At 39.7% G+C, this 22,802-nt stretch overlaps 1 protein-coding gene across 14 annotated transcripts in view; it reads right to left on the reverse strand.

Moving 5' to 3' along the window:
- RIMS2 (regulating synaptic membrane exocytosis 2) overlaps window positions 1–20,198 on the reverse strand; it is a gene marked incomplete at its 5' end in the record, with an annotated part of 569,746 nt that extends 549,548 nt beyond the window's left edge. For all 14 annotated transcript variants that reach the window (XM_082675015.1, XM_082675035.1, XM_082675011.1 and 11 more), the window contains one exon: window positions 20,023–20,198. In XM_082675015.1, coding sequence (XP_082531141.1) covers window positions 20,023–20,198 — 176 coding nt within the window. The remainder of the gene's footprint in view (window positions 1–20,022) is intronic.
- Window positions 20,199–22,802: the final 2,604 nt, after the last annotated feature.

Raw genomic sequence — 22,802 nt, forward strand, 5'->3', positions numbered from 1 at the left:
GTGTTCCAAAACAATTCCATAAGATTTCCTATTGAAGTTGAAGAAAATGAGTAATGAGAGTTTTATGTCCTTAGTGGTATGTGAGTCTCTTCAAAAGATGGTTTTAGGGACTTCCCTGGTGGTCCAGCGGCTAAGACTCTGCGCTCCCAGTGCAGGGAACCTGGGTTCAATCCCCGGTCAGGGAACTAGATCCCGCATGCCACAACTAAAGATCACGCACGCTGCAACTAAACATCCCGCGTGTCGCAACTAAAGATCTCACATCTTTTTCCCTCAACTAAAAATCCCACACTCCGCAAGTGAAGATCCCGCACACAGCAACAAAGATACCACGTGCCGCAACTAAGGCCCAGTGCAGCCAAATAATTAATTAAAAAAAGAAAAAAGATAGTTTTAGCATAACTTTTTAAATGAAAGCACCACTGATTTGTTCCCAATCTCAAATATTTAAGATACATAGTATATATGATATATTAATTCACTAAATCATATATTCCATATATGCTCCCCTTATAAGAGGGTCCCTACTTCAGTGCTCCAGGAACAGTGAAAATCTTATGCCTAAAGGAAAAGATCTATGAAAGGGAAAGGTGGATGATGAGCTGGAAAGATAGTTTGGGGAGAGACTGTGAAGGAACCTGTGTACAAAAGTAAGGAGTCTGAATTTTATCCAAAGCAAGAGGAAGGCTAAAGAGGTCTTTAAGCTAGGGAATGAATGATTTAAATTTGGTTTTTAAGACAGTACTTTGAAACTATACAGAGGACAAATCCAGGATAGAAACACAAGATCTCAGAATACGAGACAGTGGCAATACTGGTGGAAACACACTGGTGAGAATTCTCACACTAGCTAGATTTTCTGACACTAAATCAATGGAATTTATGAATATACAGGCCCTAACATGCTCTTATTTCAAAATCTTTCATGGCAATCAAACATGCCAGTGATATAAATTCAAATTTCTTAACATGGCATACAAGCATAGATGGTTCTAAATATTTAACAACTGATACAACCATATAAAATTAATATACAAATAAATATATAAATTAACATTTAAAGTAAATTTCTATTGGGTGTAAGATAGGATCAAGGATGTGTTGTACAACATGGGGAATACAGTCAATATTTTGAAATGACTATAAATGGAAATTAACTTTTAAAAATTGTATAAAGTTTTTTAAAAATTATAAATAAATTTTAAAATAAATAAATAAATTTCTTTTTTCCAAATAAGCTATAGATGTTTACTGTGTACAGTAGTCCCTCCTTATCTGCGGTTTTGCTTACTGCAGCTTCAGTGATCCGCAGTCAACAGCAGTCAAAAAATATTAAATGGAAAATGTTTATTTCAGAAATAAACAATTCATAAGTTTTAAATTGCACATCATTCTGAACTGTGTGATGAAATCTTAAGCTGTCCCGCTCTGTCCCACCCAGGATGTGAATCATCCCTTTCCCAGCTCATCCTGCCTATTTGTCACCTAGTAGCCTTCTTGGTTATCAGATCAACTCTCACAGTATCACAGTGCTTCTGTTCAAATAGCCCTTATTTTACTTAATAATGGTCCCAGAGCACAAGACTAGCGACGCTGGCAATTGGTAAATGCCAAAGAGAAGCCATAATATGTTTCCTTTAAGTGAAAAGGTGAAAGTTCTCAACTTAATAATGAAAGAAAAAAAATGTATGCTGAGGTTGCTAAGATTTACTGTAAGATCAAATTCTCTGTCTGTGAAATTGTGAAGAAGGAAAAAGAAATTTGCACTCGTTTTGCTGTCGCACCTCAAACTTCAAAAGTTATGGCCACTTGAATGATAAGTTAAGATGGAAAAAGCATTAAATTTGTACAATATTTTGAGAGAGCACATTCACATAACCTTTATTACAGTATATTGTTATAATTGTTCTATGTTATTTTTAGTTATTGTTAATCTCTTACTGTGCCTAATTTATAAATTAAACTTTATCATAGGTACTTACATACAGGAAAAAACAGCACATATGGCGTTCAGTACTATCCACAGTTTCAAGCATCCCCTGGGGGCTGTGGAACATATCCCCAGCTGATTAAGGGGGACTACTGTAATAAGAGTTGTACCATAAATTATACACATAGTCACTTAAATAATTTCCAAATCATTTGTTAAGTTTTAGAAGTGTTGATTTAATCTCTTTAAAGGGGCCGTGATTTGATATTTAGAACCATACCAAGCTCTTCCCAACATCTTTCTCATTAAAATGACAGTCATTAGTCCCTGGTACCCAGTAGCACTTTGCTGCAGCTGTAAGGCAACTGGGCATGCTGCCTGCATGTCACTGTCACATAGCATATGGATGCTAGTGTTTCCCACGAAACCCCTGTGCCTCAGGACATTCCCCCAAAAAATGGTGCCACAGAAACTACCTGCACTGCAGCCTGTTCCATTACCTCCAACAACAGGAAATGCTGAAGTATTAGGCAGGCACTAAAGCTCCAGCTCCAGTCACTATGTGCCTTCCAAGGACCACATTAATCCACACCAGCAATGTTACGAGGACATGTCATTCACCGCTACAGATTGCACTGGACAACATCATTAGGTAACATTCTCCAATAAAAGTTACCAATCTGCGTTAAAGTGATTCAATATTTTAATAACTAGTATCTCTGTACTGGTACACATCAGTTGAACACCAGTCCTTCATACAACGTCCTGTACAACTGACCCCTGCCAACTAGCTTCTACCACTCCACCCCTTCCTCCCATCTTTCAGGCACCTAGCAATATAGGAATATTTTAAATGGCTGGTGACAGTTATAACATCAATGGCCACTGTGATTATGACAATTAACATGTTATAGCAATTTATAGCTCACAGGCACTTTCATTTACAGTGTCACCTTAACCCTATGAGAAAGATACTACAGACCCTAATTCCTTACCCATGATTCCAAAATCCAAAAGCTCTGAAAACAGAGCTTTTTTTGTGAGTCTGTGCCAAAATTCTTGATCTGAATGAATTAGCATGAGGCTTTATATAGTCTTTATTTAACCTACTTGTAAATATTCATGTTTCACTGGAGAAATATAAATGTGTTCGCTTAGGGGCTGCTGTCCTGACCCGCTAAGAGTTACACATCTCCGTGGCATATGCACCTTTACATTTCTAAAATCCAAAATAGCTGCATTATAAAACACAGCTGGCAAAACAAGTTTCAGTTAAGGAATTTTGGACCTGTGTTTTCGATCTCCATTTACAGAGTTTAGGGAGTTGAAGTGACTTCTTCAAGATAACATAGCTTGTAAATGATGGTGCCAGGACTCTAATCCAGATACCCAAATCTTGTTTTTTATTCCTTATCCAAGACTGACCATAAATGAAAAAACCTTTTTCTGCATAAAAAGACACATTTCATATTTCATGTAATATCATGTAAGCATAAGTTAATATAAAAATTTTAAATGCAAAATTTTAAAGTCTGTACTTAACCTTCAAAAAATATATTTCCTGCTGCTTAAATATGTTTCACCCTCACTATTTTACACAAATGAGTTAGGTCACTGTCAGATTTGAGGTCACTGACCCAGAAGTTAAGAGCACCATCAATTTTTATGTTGATACTATTTTTCACTAAAATTCCTAAAAACTACAAAGCAAATTAAACAATTTTTAAAGGCAGAATTATAAATAATTATCCTAGGGATTGACAAACTTTCTAATACCAATCCTGTCAATCCTGTGGTAGTTATATTTTTCAACAAATATTTCTGATTCTGCTTCTATCCATGGTAGGATTACACTTTTCTACACTGAGTTAGGCATGATCATGTAACTTGCTATGTATGGCCAATGAAACGTGAGCAGAAGTTATATACATATTTCTGAGAGGAAACTTTAAGAGACAACTTGCAATTCACCAGTCTCTCTCTTCATCTGCTCTCAGGGTTGACAATAGAGTGAAGACCCCAAGTGAGCCAGAAAAAACATATAGCATGAAAAAGAAATAAGCCTATATTGTTTTAAGCTACTGATATTTGAGGATAGCATAGCCTACCGTAAATTTATACATGTATTGCCTCTCAGCTCCTAATCCATCCTTCTTTGTCCCACTTGGTGATACTGGATCTAGACTCTATGACCATTTCTCCTTTACCACTTGGCACAATGTTAAGTTTTGTCAGTAGAGGGAGCCAGAGCAAAAGGAAGAAGGGGCTTTTCTTTTTGGTTCTGGGAGTTCTGTAGTGTTTCCTGCGATGCTTGGCTGCCAGGAGTTTACAGGATACCCAGTGGCACTCACTCTCCTAGCACTTTTCAACAGCACCCCAACAGGCATCGTTCCAGAAATTTCAGCAGCATCCCAGCAGGCAGTATCCCGACAAGTTTCATGGACACCCATGGGTGGCTCCCCAGTGAGGGACTTTCCTGAGCACTCCAGCCATCTTCTCAGCAGCCAACATCCCCACAGATGACTTCCTGCCTGTTTGCCTCAGCTGGTGGCAGCGCAATGGGACAGTGCCACGACCTCCAAAAAGGGCTGAATTTCAGCCTTAGTTATGGGGGAAGGGACCTCTTCCAAGTTTGTTCCTTCCTTGAGTACTCAGCCTCAGCCCTAAAGGAGGTGGCTGTTCTCTGCTACAAGTTAACAAACTTTATATTAAAATTTCCCTGTTCAAATTACTATTGTAGTTTCTGTCTCCTGACTGGACTCTGTTATCTAGTCTACTCCAACATATAAAACTATATGCTGGACTTCCCTGGTGGCGCAGTGGTTAAGAATCTGCCTGCCAATGCAGGGGACACGGGTTCAATCCCTGGTCCAGGAAGATCCTACATGCTGTGGAGCAACTAAGCCCGTGCACCACAACTACTGAGCCTGCACTCTACAGCCCATGAGCCGCAACCACAGAGCCCGTGCGTCACAACTACTGAAGCCCATGCACTCTAGGGCCCACATGCCGCAACCTCTGAGCATGTGTGCTGCAACTACTGAAGCCCACGTGCCTAGAGCCCATGCTCCGCAACAAGAGAAGCCACCACAATGAGAAGCCCGCGCACCACAACAGAGTAGACCCTGCTCGCCGCAACTAGAGAAAGCCCGCACGCAGCAACGAACACCAAACACAGCCAAAAAAAAAGATGGTAATTACTAACATATATTTAAAAAAAAAATGCTGAAACATGAATTTGTGTTAGTAGTTTTGAAGGACAGCCTTGGTTATTTTCTTTTTCTAGCTATTTCATAGCTACTTTTAATATTTTATGTACTAAAGTAAAAACAATAGATTATATTTTAACCAGACATAAAATTTAAGTCATACTACATACTATATCTTTTCATTAAATCAGACTTCTTGGCTAAAAATTATAAGAAATAAAAATAATATATGAAAGCACATTTATTGTAGGGTAAGAAATGGCTCCTCAACCAAACATGCCAAGAGAAACTGCATTCTCATCAAAAGATTAAATCCCAATCTTTATTTACTCATACTATAATATAAAGTTTATACTGAGTCTTTTAAAATGGCCATCAGATAATGAAAATGTTGCATTTGGAAAGGTTTCAGTAACTCTTCACTATGTTAGTCATATGATAAATTTATTTATTCCTCAATCTATAAAAATAAATCCAATTATTAACGGAAAAGACTACTCAGGAAGAGTACTTAAGTGTTCTTTATGTGCAGAGCTAAGAACAATTCTCACTGCTTGCCCCCAACCCCCCAAGCCCACTTCCCATTTGACCAGTATTTTAATTCGAGAGGAAACTTAAATAAATGAAAAGTGAAGAGCAGATTGGCAATAATTTGAGGGCAATAAAGTATAATAAACCTATGGAAAAGTACCTATTGTAAAATAGGTAAAAAATAGGTTAAAAAACCTATTGTAAAATATTATTTCAAAGATACCATTCTAGAATTTGTGTCTCTGAATACAAAATACATTTTTAAAAATAAGAGTAGCTCAATGTCTCCTTTATAAAAACATATATCCAAACTTAATATCTAGTGGCACTTACTACAGGAATGTAAGGAAAATAATGGTTGCCCAAAGATGTTCACGTTCTAATCCCAGGAACGTGAATATATGTATCCTTACATGGTAAAAGAGATTTTAGAGATGTGATTAAGATGGGAAGATTATTCTGCAATATCTGGGTGTGCCCAATCTAATCATATGAATCCTTAAAAGAGAAAAATCCTTCCCAGCTGTGGACAGAGAGAGAGGCAGTGACAGAAGAACGGTCAAAGAGATGGCATCTTGAGAACTGAATGCCCCGTTGATGGTTCTGAGATGTAGGAGGCTATGTGCAACACTGGATAGAGGTCTCTAGGAGGTCAAAACACAATTCAGCTGACAGCCAAGAAGGAAATGGGGATCTCAGTCCTATAACATCAAGGAACTGAATTCTTTCAACAACCCAAATGAGCAAGGAAACACCCCCTGCTAGCTTCCAGAAAGAAACACAGCCAGTTCTTTGATTTTGTCCAGTAAGACCCATGTCAGACTTCTGACTTAACAGAACCGTATGATAATACATTTGTATTGTTTTAAGCCACTAAGTTTGCTAGTAGTAGAAAACTAATTAATACAAGGGATACTACTTATAACCTTGGAAGATCTAGGTCATACTTTATTAAAGGAAGTAGCAATGTCTTTTCAACAGGTATTAAAATATTGGGGATTCATAAAAGTATTTATTGAAGATAAACTGGATTGATATTCTCCACAGTTATCAATGCTTTCCTCTTTCAGCTAATTTATTTATTTAACAAACACATGATGTTTATTATGTGCTAGGAACTCTTCTAAGAGCTTTATAAATGTAAACTCAATCCTCATAACAGCTTATAAAGTAGGTATTATTATCCCCGTTTTACAGATAAAGACACTGAGGTGCCCAACTACCAAGTAACAGAGCTGGGATTCAAACCCAAGCTTGTCTGACTCCAGAGTCCAAGTGTTTCAGCAATAGGCTCTTAACTACTTTCCATAAGACTAAACAGCAATGTGATGGAAAGAGACTGGGTTTTGGAGTTAGAAAGATCTAGGTACAGATCTGTGTTCTGTTATTCATAAGCTTTGTAACCTGGATCCTAGTACATAGTAGACACTGAAGAAATATTAATTCCCTCCTTCAATTCCTGCTACAAGTCTAGAGATATATTCAAATTCAGAGAAAACCCTATATGGAAGAGGCTTAAGATAAAAAGTGAACACTAGTCTCATACTCTTGAATTTCCACTTCTCTTTCCTCAATTTTACACATTCCTCTTCAGATCTCAGCTAAGACAACCAATGGTACCACAGCAACACATCTCTAGGAGTACTCTAAGCTCTCACTATCATATCAACAAAAATATACTGGAATTTTACCATTAAGAACATAAATACAAAGTAAGGGGGAAATTTTTTAAGAAATTAAACATGAGGTATAGGTAGGGTAAAGCCTCTTTAAGGAAATCTTAGCCATAGATTACCTCAAATGAAGCAGCTATTACACACACCTTCTGGTTCATTTCTTTGGCTCAAGTTTGTTACCATGTTACCTTATTCTTGTTAACATATTTGAAGACTGGTCACTGACCATATGCTAATATTCTTTATCATCTGGAAATCAACTTCATCACCTCATATTCTAGACATTGAACCTGGTCTTAACAAAGATGTTTTGTCCTCAAAGCTTCCTACCCCTGTAATACCACCATTATTATTGTCCAGAGAATTTTTTTTGTTGGTGGAATTCTCTAAAATGCTAACTACTATTTCAAATAGAAAAATACTCTACACTATAGCAAAAAAACAGTGTCTACTGGTGCACCAGCAAAAGGTGGCTTAATCTCTCACATCCTTGAATAAATGTTTATTAAATGAAACGTTTTTTAAATGTAAAAAATAATACTTATTAAATGTATTTTGTTCTCAACTGTTTTCATCTGCTGCCCACTACTTGATTGTTAGTTTAATACCATGCACCATAACCAATAGTTCTCATGTCCAAGAGAAGTAACAATAAACTTCTTACAAATGTGACCACTAAATCCTAAAGATAATCATTTCTTGAGGTATTAGCAGCTATCCACTCTGTCAGTTAGGTAGTGCCAGATTTAATCATTCATTCAAAAAAAATTTATATCCACTTACAATGGACCACCCACTGGGAACACTGTCCTTTTTCTACAATCTATCAGAAAATAGGAAGAAGTCAACAACTATAACATAATAAGGTGTGGTTATTAAGAGTACAAATTCTGGAATATGACTGCTTGGGCTTAAATCCTCGCTCCCTACTGAAAACTCTGAGCATATAACTGGAGTCTTCATTTTTTTTTTATCTGTAAAACTGGGGAAAATAATAACTATCTCATAAGATTGTTGTAGCGGCTGAATCAGATAATGCATATATAATAGAGCACAGCAACAGCACAGTAAGAATTCAATAAATGTTGCCTATTGAGCATTAATGTAGTATTAATGTATATAATAGAAGTATATAACAAGAGTTTGTAAGAGCACAAATGAGAGTCATCTAACCCAGTTTCCAAAACGTTGGAAACCTGAGATGAATCTCAGTTAAGACCTAGGAGGACTTAGCCAGAGTAAAGTGGCTAGGGCTTTCTAGTCATAGAGAACAGTATATGCTAAACTACAACAGAAGATGGAAAAAAAAAAAAAATAGGGAACTCACTTCAAATATTTTGATACAGTCAAAACAGGCAGTGCTCATGAAAGACTGCCAGGATATAAAGGTTGATAAAACATCATAAAGGGACTTCTATGATATACCTAGAAGTTTGGACTATATCATAAATGCAATGGGGAGGTACTGAAGAATATTAAGAACATTAAATTTGTATGTTAGAGAGTTGTACTATTATAGAGGTTGGATTACAGAAAGTGAGCCTAAAGAAAAGATCCGTGTTTAGAAATGAATAATTAAGGAAAACATAGTAAAGGCATGAAACAATGCAGTGACAATGAAGATGGAGAGAAAGAGATTTCAAAGATATTTGGGAGATGATAATGACAGGATTTGGTAACTGATTATATTTGAGGGCTGAGGAAGAGGGAGGAAATTAGAATGACTCCCATGACCTCCAGGTTTTATTAACAAATGTTTATTGACTCACAACTACGTGCCTGGTACTACCTTGGGCATAAAAAGATGATTAAAACTTGGTCCATGACATCAAAGAAACCTGTTATACTAAGAAGAACATAGAGATTAGTAACTGATATTGAAAATCTGAAACATTATAAAATAATTATTTACAAAGTGCTATGGAAATTGAAAGAAGAGATACCCAACTGGCGGAAATACATCAGAGAGATGTATCTCTTCACAGCAATGGAGCTAGGCACAAAACGGCATATCAGGTAACGTAAGAGGATGTGCATAATCAAAGAGTTAAAGAACATGACACAGAGAGGGATTTGTAAAAAGATTACTATGATTACAAAGAAGGAAGTGGGTTGTGAATACCTAAAGTCATGGTCCATTCACATTCATAATCCCAATAAATTTTTACTGAACTCTGGTGTATCAGTCTGGGTCCTGGCAGGAAACAGATGGCATATTCAAACAAAGTAACTAAAGAGAGTTTAATAAAGGGACTGTTTTACAAAGGTGTGGGCAGGGTTTAAGGAAACCAACAAGGGACAGTGCAGTATGGGGGCTAGCAACAGTGGGAAGGAATTTCCAGAACCAGAAGAAAAATAGCTATACTAAGAGGGCCACCAGACTGGTATGGAGGAAACTTGGGAACAAATAACCTGACCTCATTCTCCTTCCATCCAATCTGCCAACATCTCACATCAACAGAACCCACCTGGAGGTCAGAGAACAAGGGAGCCTGCTGGTGCAATCCACAGAGGTCAGTCTCCTATAGTACAAAGCAAAGTGGGAAAAAAATATGGAGTAGATCTGGAGCAGTGAATGGAAAAATACGTAAAATGCAGTGGTAAAGTTCAACAACATTCAACTATATCTCCCTCTGGTCTTATAAAATTCACCTCCCAGTTTTGTAAATCTTCCTAACCTTAAGAGTTTGGAGATGGAGTTTAACCATTAGCCTTCAACCTGCAAAACTTTTAACATGAAGCTTCAATTTGTTCTAAAATGGATCCTTAACGTTGTGAATTTTTCTTTCTCATCATTAAGTCTATATGCTATGTTGGCTTCCAGAGCAAGTATCTCTGTTAAGATACAGTGTAAGTACTTTCCCGAAACTTCAACGACAAATCCTCAGTTGGGACACAGCCCAATTGTCACCAGACAGGTGGAAAAGACACTTCCTGATAAATTCTGTATTCAAGAATCAATGACTGAGTTAAGACTTAGGTTAGCTTAGACCAGACAATCGTTGAAGAGAGATCAGCCTGTGATGGTAAAATTCAGTACCATGGAAGTACTTCTGGATTCGACCAGTGCAGATGTGAACTTTAAAGCTTTTCCAAAATTAAATAAATAACAGGCAGTAATCATAAGAGAATTTGTATTAGATTAGGTGATATTAGCCACAGAAAAAGATATGCCTCCAAAATCACAATGACTTAACACAGAAGTATATCTCTTATTCACGTAAAATCTAATGCAGGGTTGGGGGGCAGAGGGGGAGGATAATCATCAGCCAGAGCTCTATTACATGCACCCACCTAGACACAAGAGGAGCCGGAAAAGGTAGTCCAGGGCTAGACAGCTACTGCATAGCAACAACTCTATGAAAGAGGAATATAAATCTTTGATGAACACCTAGCTACCTCCACCACAAAGTTCATTTTCGACAAAAAAAAATGTTGTGCCAATAAAAGCATTAATTAATTATTTCAGCTTTCAGTCAAAAGGAATTATGTGTGATGTGATATGTGATTAAACAGGTTTTTCATGTATGTGCCTGAGAAGCAAACCATTACAACAATTGTAATAGACACCTTATACGCCAACAAAACAAGATGGATGTGAGCATCATCTCCATCTGTCAACTGAACAATACCAAAGCATCAAATACCAATAAACACCATTGTGGTTATTCTGCTATCTAGCTATAGTATTTAGTGTATACTTTTTTCCCAGTTTTAGCATCCCAGAAGCCTAGTTGCAGGATGTTGTATGGAAAATATAAATTAGAGCTTTTTGACATGTATATATAATATAGATATAATACATGTTCATAATATATAAACTATATAAAAGTTGTTCAATCTTAGCTTAATTTATACTATGTAGTTGCCCACCAGTTTTTTGGTAACAATTATAGAGAGAGAGTAGGTGAAACAATATTATATCACTCCTGGGTCTAAACCTGTTCTCAACTTTTCCCTTTCTATAATCCTAGCTCTAATCCTATTTCTAGAACTTCCCATCACAAAATCCAACAAAACTTATAAATTCTGCAATAATTCAGTAAGCTCATATAAAGAGGAAAAGAATCGTCATCAACTGCAACATGTCATCTCCACAGCTAATCTCCTCTCTATATTTTCCTAAAATACACCCGCATTTCCAAAATTTCCTCAGAAGTGGTATAGGAAGATATACAAAAAAAGGAAGTTTGCCCGAATTAAATCTAACATATACAACAAAGACTGCATAATAATTTTAAACACCCAAAGGATTAAACAAAACCAGTTGGTGAGAAATTCACTGAGACTAAATTGTCAATGGGAGCAAGGAATGTTCAATAAAAGGAAGACAGACCTGGAAAAGATTACACGGCGTTAGTATATCCAGCAGGAAAAAGTATTATAAGCAAAGATATTTATTAGGGTTCCTTCCTATTAGGAATGGATTCAAATAGTCCTGACCTTGTTGTCCCCTTTTTCTTTGCCTTCTTTCCTTTCTCCCTTTTTTATTACTGCTCTATTATTTCCCATCCTACCCCCACTACATTCCAAGTTGTAGTCACTTCTAGTACTCATATTCATGTTATAAGCTCTTTAAAATAACTAAAACAATAAAAGAAGCCACTTCCCCACCACCCTCTCAAGAGAACACTGGTCCTGAAACTAGATGAGTTCAGAGAGCTGACAGTCAGTGACATAAGCAGACAAAGACAAATAGGTATTATGTATACAGCAGTCAGTTGAGCAAGTCAGGCATCGTAAGAGCTTACTTCACCCTTTACACACAGTTGTCAAATCGTGGCCATTTGGCTCCTAAATTTTTCAAAATCTGTCCTGCCTCTCCACTTCGACCATGACTGCCTTATTTCATATCTTCATCATTTATCACCCAAATTACTGTAAGAGTCTCCCAACTACTGCCCTTGTCTCTAGCATTACGTATTCTCATCAACCCATTGTACTTGTAAAACTGGTAGGGGGAGGTAGTTTGACAACAAAAGTCTGATTATATTGCGCCAGTGCTTAAAATCCTTCCTGGACTCCCTACTGCCTTCAGGATTAAATCCAAATCCAAAGAATAGCATGTAAAATCTTTTCAACTCTGAACCTTGCCATCTCTCCAGTCTCTTCTACTAACACACCTCCATTTAAACCCTGTGCTCCAGACCTTCTGAACCACTTCAAGTGAGTTTCTCCACCATTCCCTGCCTCTCTTTTACAAATGAAAGGTAAAGTTTTGGGGGAGAGAGATGTGGGAGTTTTAGTATTTTTGTTCGCAACATCTTCCTCTGCCCAGCTAACATCTACTCATCCTTTGAGACTCAGCCTAGATACTATCTCCCCAAGACTGGATTAGGCACTCCTCTTGTATGAATATAGCCACGATATACTGTGCTCAGTGGTCTACTAGCACTTATTATGCAATAGTTTAATTGTGGTTTATCATGGTTCTTACAGTGAGTTCCTCAAGGATTAGCTGATAATGGTTAAAAGTGTTTTTAACACCCAGAGATGTCTGCATTTCCTTACATGACTAGAGAATACAAAAGTATTGATATCTCTAGTCTCTACTATCTTTAATATCTAGGAGTGAAATTTCTAGAAATTTTAAAAGAATAAAGTGTCTGACACCCTCAAACAATACCAAAGAGACAACAAACTACTCACTGGATTATCTAACATATTTTCTGCTATGGTTATAATGTGCTAAAAACAACTTTACAGTGTTTTTTCACGGCACTTTACATCTTTATGTGTTCATATGATTATGCTTGGCCTTGGATTGCCCGCTCCTGGAGGAAATGAATTATTTCTAACCAACACATTCTGTATGTTCCTTACCATTCAGCTCTGTTAAACATACTGGAAATTTGCAAATGCTTTAAAAGTAAAGTAATCATTTTTAAAGTAAAATATTCCTTAATTTGCAATATTCCTTAAATGGAAAATGATGTATCACAATATTCTTCTGGTTTCTAGTCAGAACAGATATGCTCTTAGTCCAAAAGAAAGATGAGCTGCAATCATACAAAAATACCGTAAGTTTGCTTCCAGTAAAATAGGCAAAACTGGACGTATGTTTAAAACTTAACATTTCATTTCAAAAACAAGGGCACTACTACCTAAGCAAACCTTTTTCTTTCAGATTACTGAATTTTACCTTGAAAGGAAGCACTATCTAAATGAACATTTAATTTCTAAATGAACATTTAATTTCTAAGTGAACATTTAATTCCCAATGTTTCATTCATTCCCCCAACTAATTTTTTTTTTTTTTTTTTTGCGGTACGCGGGCCTCTCACCGTTGTGGCCTCTCCCGTTGCGGAGCACAGGCTCCAGACGCGCAGGCTCAGTAGCCATGGCTCACGGGCCCAGCTGCTCCGCGGCATGTGGGATCTTCCCAGACCGGGGCACGAACCCGTGTCCCCTGCATCAGTAGGAGGACTCTCAACCACTGCGCCACCAGGGAAGCCCCCCAACTAATATTTTTGAGTGCTACAATGTGTAAGGCAGTGTGTTAGATTAGAAGCTGAGGCTGAAATGATAAACGAGACAGACATGATGCCTGTTCTCTGGGAATTTATAATCCAGCAGGGTACACAGATTATAAACAAAGATTCCAATGTAAATTTTGATAAGAATAATTGGGGAAATATTAAAGATGTGATGAAGGATAAAAGAAAGCGCTTTCCTGCCCATGCTTTCTAAGCATCGGCAGGAAAGTGCTCAGATAAGGAGACAAATTTGAAGCTAAGTCCAGAAGGATGAGAAAGAGGAAGGCATACAAAAATTGTGTGCATTTAAGGGGCAAAGGAAAGGAGATGAGCATTCTAAACTCTAAAAACCATGCTTCAGAATTAGATTAACCTGATAAGATTCTGAGTCCTCATATATAATATGAATAAGACAAATAAGTAAATACATATTTTTGATTTACTAATAGAGTGAAAAATTGATCCAGGCAAATCTAAGAAACACCACAATGTAATGTCCACAAATTAGTTCCCTCACATTCACCTAGGACAATCAGTATCTTGGCAATAACCAATAACATGGTGCCAGTATTATTTTCACTGCTACACCTTAGTTAGCAGACTCCTTATTAATGGTTTTTGCTGAGGAAACTGCTTCCAATTCATCACCTTCCCTCTCCTCATTCTTAGCCTTCTAGACAAATAATGAAGTCACCTAAAAGTCCTCCAGGCATATTTTGACTTCCCAGTAGACAAGGAAAAGAATCTCTCAAAAAAAGGGGAGGGGGGACAAATTTCACCCAGGAATGCTATAATATTAAGGCTTAGAGACTCCTGTCTATAATCAGTTAATAACAACTATTTATTTCACACCTATTTGTGCCAGGACACTTAACTAGTCTATATTGATTACAACAATCCTTCAAGGTAGATGTTATTACTCAGATAATACAGATGAGGAAACACAGGCTCAGAGAGTTTAATAATGTAAGCAAGAACTTACAGTTATTAATTAGTAAAATAAAGTTTCAAGTCGAAATCCATCTAGCCCAGCACACTTGCCTCCACTACCTCTCTCTTCATCACACTGTACAATCAATTTTTTATCAATATGTATTGCCAACAAGATATTATTTAATTGTCCTAGTTACTTTAAAATATAGAATATACATAAAGAATTTACTAGGTACTCTCATAAAATGCCAATCAATTTTTTAGAATGCATTTTGAATCCTTAAAATCTATAGAGTTTCAAGTTTTGGCAATGAGCATGGTTATTTACAAGTACAATAACGATTTTTATTTAAGTCTTCATGATTGTTACATCATTTATCTGACTCTTAAAATTTCATTAGGCTATAAGAAAAAATATGGTAGTATTTTAAATATTAGAATGAGGAAGATCATTCTAAGCATATCACAAAACCCAAAAGCCATAAAATAAAAAGTAATAAATTTAAATACATTTTAAAAACCCTGACTAGTAAAAAGCATAAAACAGGTGACAATAAAGAGATTCAACAAATCATTAAAAATGACAAACAGAAAAAGAAATACAAATGGTTCTCAACCTCCCTGATAGTAAGAAAACTGCAATTAAATCTAGAATGGCATATTTTTCACCAAAACATTGGCAAGGACTATCACATACTGACTGAACAAGGATGTGTGAAAATCTCCCTATTATATGTCACTTATGCATACTTCCTTTGTGAAATTTAATATTTATTATTTTTAATATTTATTAAAATTTAAAATTTTTATTTTATATAAGTTATAAAAAATATAAAAGTTATATTTTATGACCTTTTGACTAAACAATCCCATTTCTAGGAATTTATTCCAGAGACATATTCACACATGTGGGAAATGACATATGTACAAAGATATTTATCACAGCGTTATTTCTAATGGCAAAATAATTAGAAACAACTTAAATACCTAAGAATATGAAACTAGTTAAAGAAGTTACAGAACATTCATAAAATGGGATATTACACAGCCATTAAAATGAATTAGGCACATATATTCACAGGTATGGAATTGATCTCCGAAAAAGTAAACTGCAGGACACATTGTGTTTCTTTATGTTTACAAATATAAACCCATACGTGTGTGCACACACATACCTACATATACAGACACACAGTATTTGATATACACACATATCTACTCTCATGCATAGAATATTTCTGAAAGAGTATACAATACGCTGACAACAGCAGTTGCCTCTGGCTAGGGGAAATAGGTAGCTAAGAAATTTTATACATTATGTTATGTGTTACCTATTAAATAAAGGAGTTTATAAATTGACTTTGGAAAGTACTTTTAAAATTGAATTATTAAAAAGAAATTAGAACTGCTTACCTATGTTTTAAATATAAGCTAAATTATTACCTTGATCTATCATGGAAATTTTTACTTATCATCTTCTTTTATTGGGGGAGCAAATTATCCCTTTGACATTAACAGAAAATCTAAACTGAGAATGAAAAGATAATTTACAGGTCAAGAAGCATATAATTTCTAATTTGTTGCAAAAACACCTCATCTGAAAGACTATTATATGCAGATAGTAGAAACTCAATAAGTATTTACTGAATGAATACTTTTCTGTTGATTTCAGTAGGTTTGCTTTCCTCATACATTTTTTTCACAATATCACACCAAAAACAAACAACAAAAACTCCCTGAAAAATATAAACTTTTAATAAATTATGTACTTTTGTCCCAAAAATTTCATTTTCCCAACAAGTTTGGTAAACTACTTGTTAATGAACATTACTACAATTTAAATCAACATTGCTTACTAGGTACCTACCACGTGCAGGTGTTAAGGATGCTGCAAAATACAAACTCCGAAGAAAAGAAGGGTAAGTTTTTATTCTTGCCCTCAAGAAGTTTAGTCTTGAAAGACAAGGTTTAAAAACTTTAATCAATAAAAGGACATTACAGATTTTACTGATAGATTGCGTTATCCAAACTAAAACTGTTAAAGGAATTTACATAAGGATAAAAAAAGTAATTATTGATCTACTGAAATATAAAAATGCTTCCAAAGGCCTAATATCTCACTCACACGTAAAATGGTATTATTTGATGGTGATCAAAGACTTCCAGAGTATGTGGATATTCAGCTAGACTTTGAAGAAATTGCTAATGATTAAATAAATATAAATAGTTTTTAATTATTCAGGCTCCTTAGAAGAGAGATTACTGTAGTGGTCTCAATCAGTTTTGATCGCTCACCTCTCTCACTAAAAATATCTCAGGCATGAACTTCTTAAAATATGTATATTTATTTATAAATTATATGCATCTTCACACTGTCAATCTATATATTAAGTATTAGTAAAGCTTAATTTCTTTTTCAAATAGAAATGTAAATATGTTTTATTATTTTCTTCCTGTAATCCAATACATCATCTTATGATGCCCTTGGGTAGGCACACTCCACTTTGTATGAATACTTAACATGAATATTGAAACTCACAGATCATCCAAAAATATTTCCATGCAACAGTGTCAATTTTTCACACAGCAAACTTATTTTTTAACATAGTTGTTAAAAGGCAGCAGACATGAATTTGAATTTCAGTTTATTTCTCTCTGCTCATGACCTTCTCTCAGAATAAATGTTAACATGCAATTAAATGGACATCACTAAAGAGAAAGTGTAGTCATGACCAGATAAATGGCCCCTAAAACTTAATGGGAAATAGTAATCATTGAAGAATATTAGTATTATTTTTTTCTTATAAATAGCATTTGAACTTAATAAACAACATTGAAAATATATTACTTAGTAAATTGTCAAATTCTTCAAAACAATGTCTTTCACTATTATCATTCTATTATAAAGTCTATCTATTCTTTTCCTCATTTTCTTTGCCTACTCTTAGCTTATTACAAAAGCCAAAAGTATTTTTAAAGAACATTAAAAATTAAAGTTTCAAATATATTATGCTTTAACTTCCAAATAGCTTCTTGTTAAAATGAATACAGAAACAATTCCGAAACCATGTAGATCATTTTGAGGTATGACTCCTTCCAAGTCTCAGTTAGGTAAAAATGCAAATAGATATTTTAAATAAATATGAACAGATTTTTTCATCAATGAAATTTCATATACTGTACAACTATATGTGTAGAGAATGCTTGTTTCTACCTAAACTATGCAAATATGAATGCACAAACTTTATATGATTTGCACAGTATGTAGGTTTACATAGAAATGTAATATATTCACATGTACCTACCTGGAAAACCCTTTCACACTATATAACATATAGTTAATTTTGAGTAATTCTTAATTCAGTACTCAAAACTTCATTTAAATTTCTATATATTAGAACAATAAATAGATTTGGAACTATACTGAACTAGCCAGTAAGTACCATGATTTAGCATACCATAAAAAAATAAAAACACATTCTACATCTAAATATGTGAGTCAAAGAAATAAAACCACATTTAATTTGAGCATCATTTTGAAAATACTTATTTTGTAGCAATTATAGTGAAAAATACAGATTCATATATCTAAATATCAAATCTAAGTCATCAAAAAGCTTGGCATTGTTAGTATATATAGTAAAGTTGAGCAAAATTAGAAGTATGCTCAAAAAACTTTTCAAAATAATGTTTAATTCATTATTAGTTGAAATAAGCTACTGAAATTTCTTAACCTTTTTCATTTCTCGAGGCTACTAATAAATCACACTCCCAAACAAGTATTCAAACCCAGAAATCAGTTTCGAAGAAGCAATTCTTCTTTATTTCAGTTAATATGTTAGGAGCACATTTGCTCTCTTAGTGCTTCAATATTTTTGAGAACTAGTATTTTTCTTGGACATGTAAATATATTTGATACATTTGTTATTATATTATTTAAAGGAATATTTTTCATTAAAATATGCAAATAGGTATGTATAGACAGAATTGTTTCTTTGTAAGTGCTAAAGAATACTGAATGCAACAACCTGTTTTTAAAAGTTAATGATCAGAGGTCAGTGTGTTAGTTCCCTCCTAGAGGAACTCTTACACTTTCAACTATGTGTTTCTGTGGAGAATATGGGAAAAGTATATTTGATAACACAGAAAATAACTGTCGCACCTTCGGCATATAAACTGTACAAATTAATATCTTAATGAATAATGCATTTCAAGCAAAAATGAAAGAGTTGGAAAAATATCAGAAGGGTTACACATCTTCTGCGCACTCTCTTTCACGTAGTAACTGAGAAATCAAATAACCGTAAAACATTTAAAAGCAAACGTGCAGAAACAAATCTCTTTGCCAGACTGACAAGAAAAGGAGTCTCAAAGCTACAGATATCTGTCCGGACAGTTCCCTGGTGCTGAAGTTACACAGCCGCTAAACTGCGCGGGTGACTGGGTGCTGCTTTTACCGTCCCACCCTCGGCAAGACCCCGGCTGCCTAGCCTATCAGCACAAATAGTAGAACTTCACAAGGTAGGAAGCATCCCAAAGCGCAGTAATGGGAGGAACTAGGGTCTCTTCAGAGTCCCTTCAGGATTAAACAGATTTACTAGTTGCAAACAGGAAGAGCAGCAGAGTGCAGGGTGTTAGAACCCGCCGAGGGGGAGGGGGTGGAAGATGGCGGCGGCCGCACACCCACCCGAAACGCGACAGAGCTTAGGCCCCTCGCCCGCACGGCCTCCCTCCTGCCCGCTACGACAGTGGGCAGCTCTGCTCTCCGAGCCGCCCTGCGGAGGCGGCGACGAGACGGCCCCGGCGGCGCCCTCATCCCCGGCCGGCGCGCCTTTGCCGGGGTCCCGGCCGGGGAGCACCTGTGCACGGCCATATTGGATTCCTTGCCCCAGTCACTGCCTCCGCGCGGGGGCGGCGGGAAGGGAGAAGGGACGCGCGGAGCCTGGGTTCAGCCCCAACCCCTCCGGGGCCACGGAGCCGAACTGGCCCGCGGGGAAAGCCAGCAGGACGCCCGGGAAAATTACAACGCCCAAAGGCTCGCGACCCTCACCTCAGCCGGCCTCGGCGCCCTCCTTCCCCGACACACACCCCCGCGCTCTGACACCCAGAAAGCAGCCCCGGCGGCCGCCACCAGCCGCAACCCTCATGGCCCGGGCGCCGCCGGCGAGAGGGAGGGCGGCGACCCGGGGCGCGCAGGCGGCCGCAGGGCAGCGACCGAGGGGGCGGAGGGCAGGGAGGGAGGCGGGAAGATGGAGCCAGGTCCTTACTTGAGCACCGACTGCTCCTTCTCCTCTTCTTTCTTCTGCCTATCCATGACCGCCAGGATGATTTTCCTCTCCTCCTCCGTGAGGTGGCTGAGGTCGGGCATCTCGGGCTGCAGAGGCGGCTGAGAGGCCGCCGGGGTGGGAGCCGGGCGGCCCCGCGGCCCGACAGGAGCCGACATATTTGGTGGAGTCTAACCACCCTAGGGAAGAAGGGAGGCAACTCCACTGGAGGCGGCGGCGGCGGCACCGGCGCGGGCGGCTGGGGCAGCCTCCGGCGCTGGGACAAATACATACAAATCAATGGCCTTCAATCCTAGGCGACAGCCCCCCTCCTCCAAGATAGAAGAGCGGGGGAGGGGAGGGCGAGCGCGGGGGAAGGGAGAGCTGATGAGTGCGCTCCGAGAAATGTTTCTTCTTCCCGGGGGCGAAGGGCTGGCAAGTGAGCGGTTTGAGGGAGCGAGGAGCGGGAGGCCGGGCCGGGACGCGGAGTGAGCGGAGCGGCAGGGGAGGGTGGTGGAGTAAGGTGGCGGGGACGACTAAGGGTGGGGTGACTGGAGGGAGCGGGCAGGAGGGCGGCGCGCCGGCCGGGGCGCGAGTGTGTACGGCCGCGGCGGGGGCGGGGGGTGCGCGCACCGCTCGAGAGGAGAAAGAGGAGGCTGCGCGACCCAGCCCCCCGGGGGAGTCCGGGGAACTCGCTCCGAGCGCCCAGAGGCAGCGTCCCGCGAGCCGGAGGGGCGCAAGAGCGGGGAGGGAGGAAGCAGGGTCTAATTTCCCAGAGAAGCAGCTGAGCCGTACAGCCGGCTGACGCGTCACAGGGCTCCCGGCGCCGCGGAGGGAGGACCCCCCTCTAGCCACGACGAGGAGAGGGCCGCGGGGCAGGGGATGGCCGCCAGAGACCCCTCCGGGCTAGACCGGGTAAGCGAAAGCGGAGAAGAGATGACAAGGGCTAGCGGCGGAGAGTCCCGGGGCCAGGGCTACGCGGCTGCCAACGCCCGCATCCAAGCGAGCTCCGACGCGCAGCAGGGTCGGGCGCCGGTCCTTCCTCATCACGCGCCCGCCCAGGGTCCCTCAGCCGCCGCCGCCGCCCTAGGGTCCGTAGAGTGGGTGCGGTGGGCCCGCTCTCTACGCCGCTGCTGCCGCCGCCTCCGTCGCTCGATGCCGCCGCCGCACCTCCTCCGCCCCTCCGCCTCCCGGGCTCCTCCCGCGGGCCGCGTCACCTCCCGGCCGCTGAGGCCCGGGCACCGCGGACGCCCAGCGGGCGGCGGCCACCCCTCCCGAACGCGATCTGTGGACTGGGGCCGGGCGGGGAGATGTTGTGAGGCTAAGAGTGTGAGCCGGGCGGAGGCGGGGAGCGGGAGTTTCAAGGGCGGGGGTGTGGCGAATGTGAGCGTGCGAGCCTGCGTCGGGAGAGAGGAAAGAGGGAGAGCCGAGGTGGTTGGGGCGCCCTGTGGGTCAGCTGGAGAGGCAGAAGACTAGGAGTGTGGGCACTGGCGGCGGGGCGTGTCGCGTCCGGAGAGAGGGTGTGATCGGGAGTGAGGGCTCCCAGGGTTTTGGAACGGGAGGGCGGGGGGTGGGCATGGTGTCTGGCTGCAGGTGAAAGAGTGTGAGCGCGTGGAGGGACTCTCGAGATGTCGTGGGAGGGGTCCTGGAAGGAGGGAGAGTGTAAGCGTGGCGTGGGGTCCCCATGGCAAAGAATGCTCGGAGAGCTACTGAGCCGAGGGCGTAGGAGAGCCTGGAGAAGCGGGGAGGTGAGATTGGGGAAGATAGGGTTTGTCTGGGACAGGTGTGAGGATGAGGACGAGACAAGAGGCTGCGAGTGGGAGCGCGAAAGGATTAAGGATCAACCGGAGGGTGAGGATGAGCCGCTGCTGGGCCAAGGGCTTCGGTTCTATTTGGTCCTATTTGGAGGGCCTAGTCTAGAGAAAACTGGCAGGGAAGCCAGGGTATGGGGTTAGTGTCAGAGTCCGGTTTTCCGAGCACAGGGACGGGTAAGATGAAAGAGGTTGAGAGTGGACAGAAAACCCGCTCCTGGAGGATGGCCGTGGCTGCCGCTGCCTTCCGTTATTGGTGGGGCTGGGCCCGGCCCACAACCCTCTGGGTGCGGGCGGGACAGGGAGCTGGTGGAGAGGGGTGGGGTTGAGGCCTGGGGGCGGGTTGCCAGGGATCAGCCCTTCTGCCTGCTCTCGGCAAGCACTGTGCATGACTGAGTTGGGGTGTGTGTGCGCGCGTGCGCAGGTGTGTGTCTACGTATATGTACACACCCCTACCCCACGTTCCACGCTAGCTCTGTTTAGTACCGGACCAGATTATGCTCTGATGAGTTGTGTTAAGCCCTTTGGGGTTTGTATTATATGTATCTTCTTGGTGTGTAGCAAACTCTCTCCTCCCTCTGTTCCCCACGTACCACCTGACTAGCTCCCAACTTAAGAGAGCTGGGGATAGACACAGCAGCCCTATAAGTCTCTTGTGATTTCTAAACATTAATGTTTTATGTTTCTTTTCTCCCACCCCTTGTAATTGGGAAGAAGGAAAAGTTTACTTAAGTGCTTTTATGTATGTATGTATGTATGTATGTATGTATATTACCTACTTCAAATCAAACTCTCACACTCTAAATAATTCCGTTTCCATCTCTTTGGAGCTAGTTTGATGAGATCATATGAATCTCAATTTATGTAATTTTGTTGTAGAGTTAGAGAATTTTTATATATCTCTAATCCAACCTCATTATCCTATGGGAAATAGAAGACCAAGATCAGCCAGCTAGTAAATGGCAGCACTGC

This window comes from Grampus griseus (assembly GCF_964374135.1).
Source record: "Grampus griseus genome assembly, chromosome: 17".
NCBI lineage: Eukaryota > Metazoa > Chordata > Mammalia > Artiodactyla > Delphinidae > Grampus > Grampus griseus.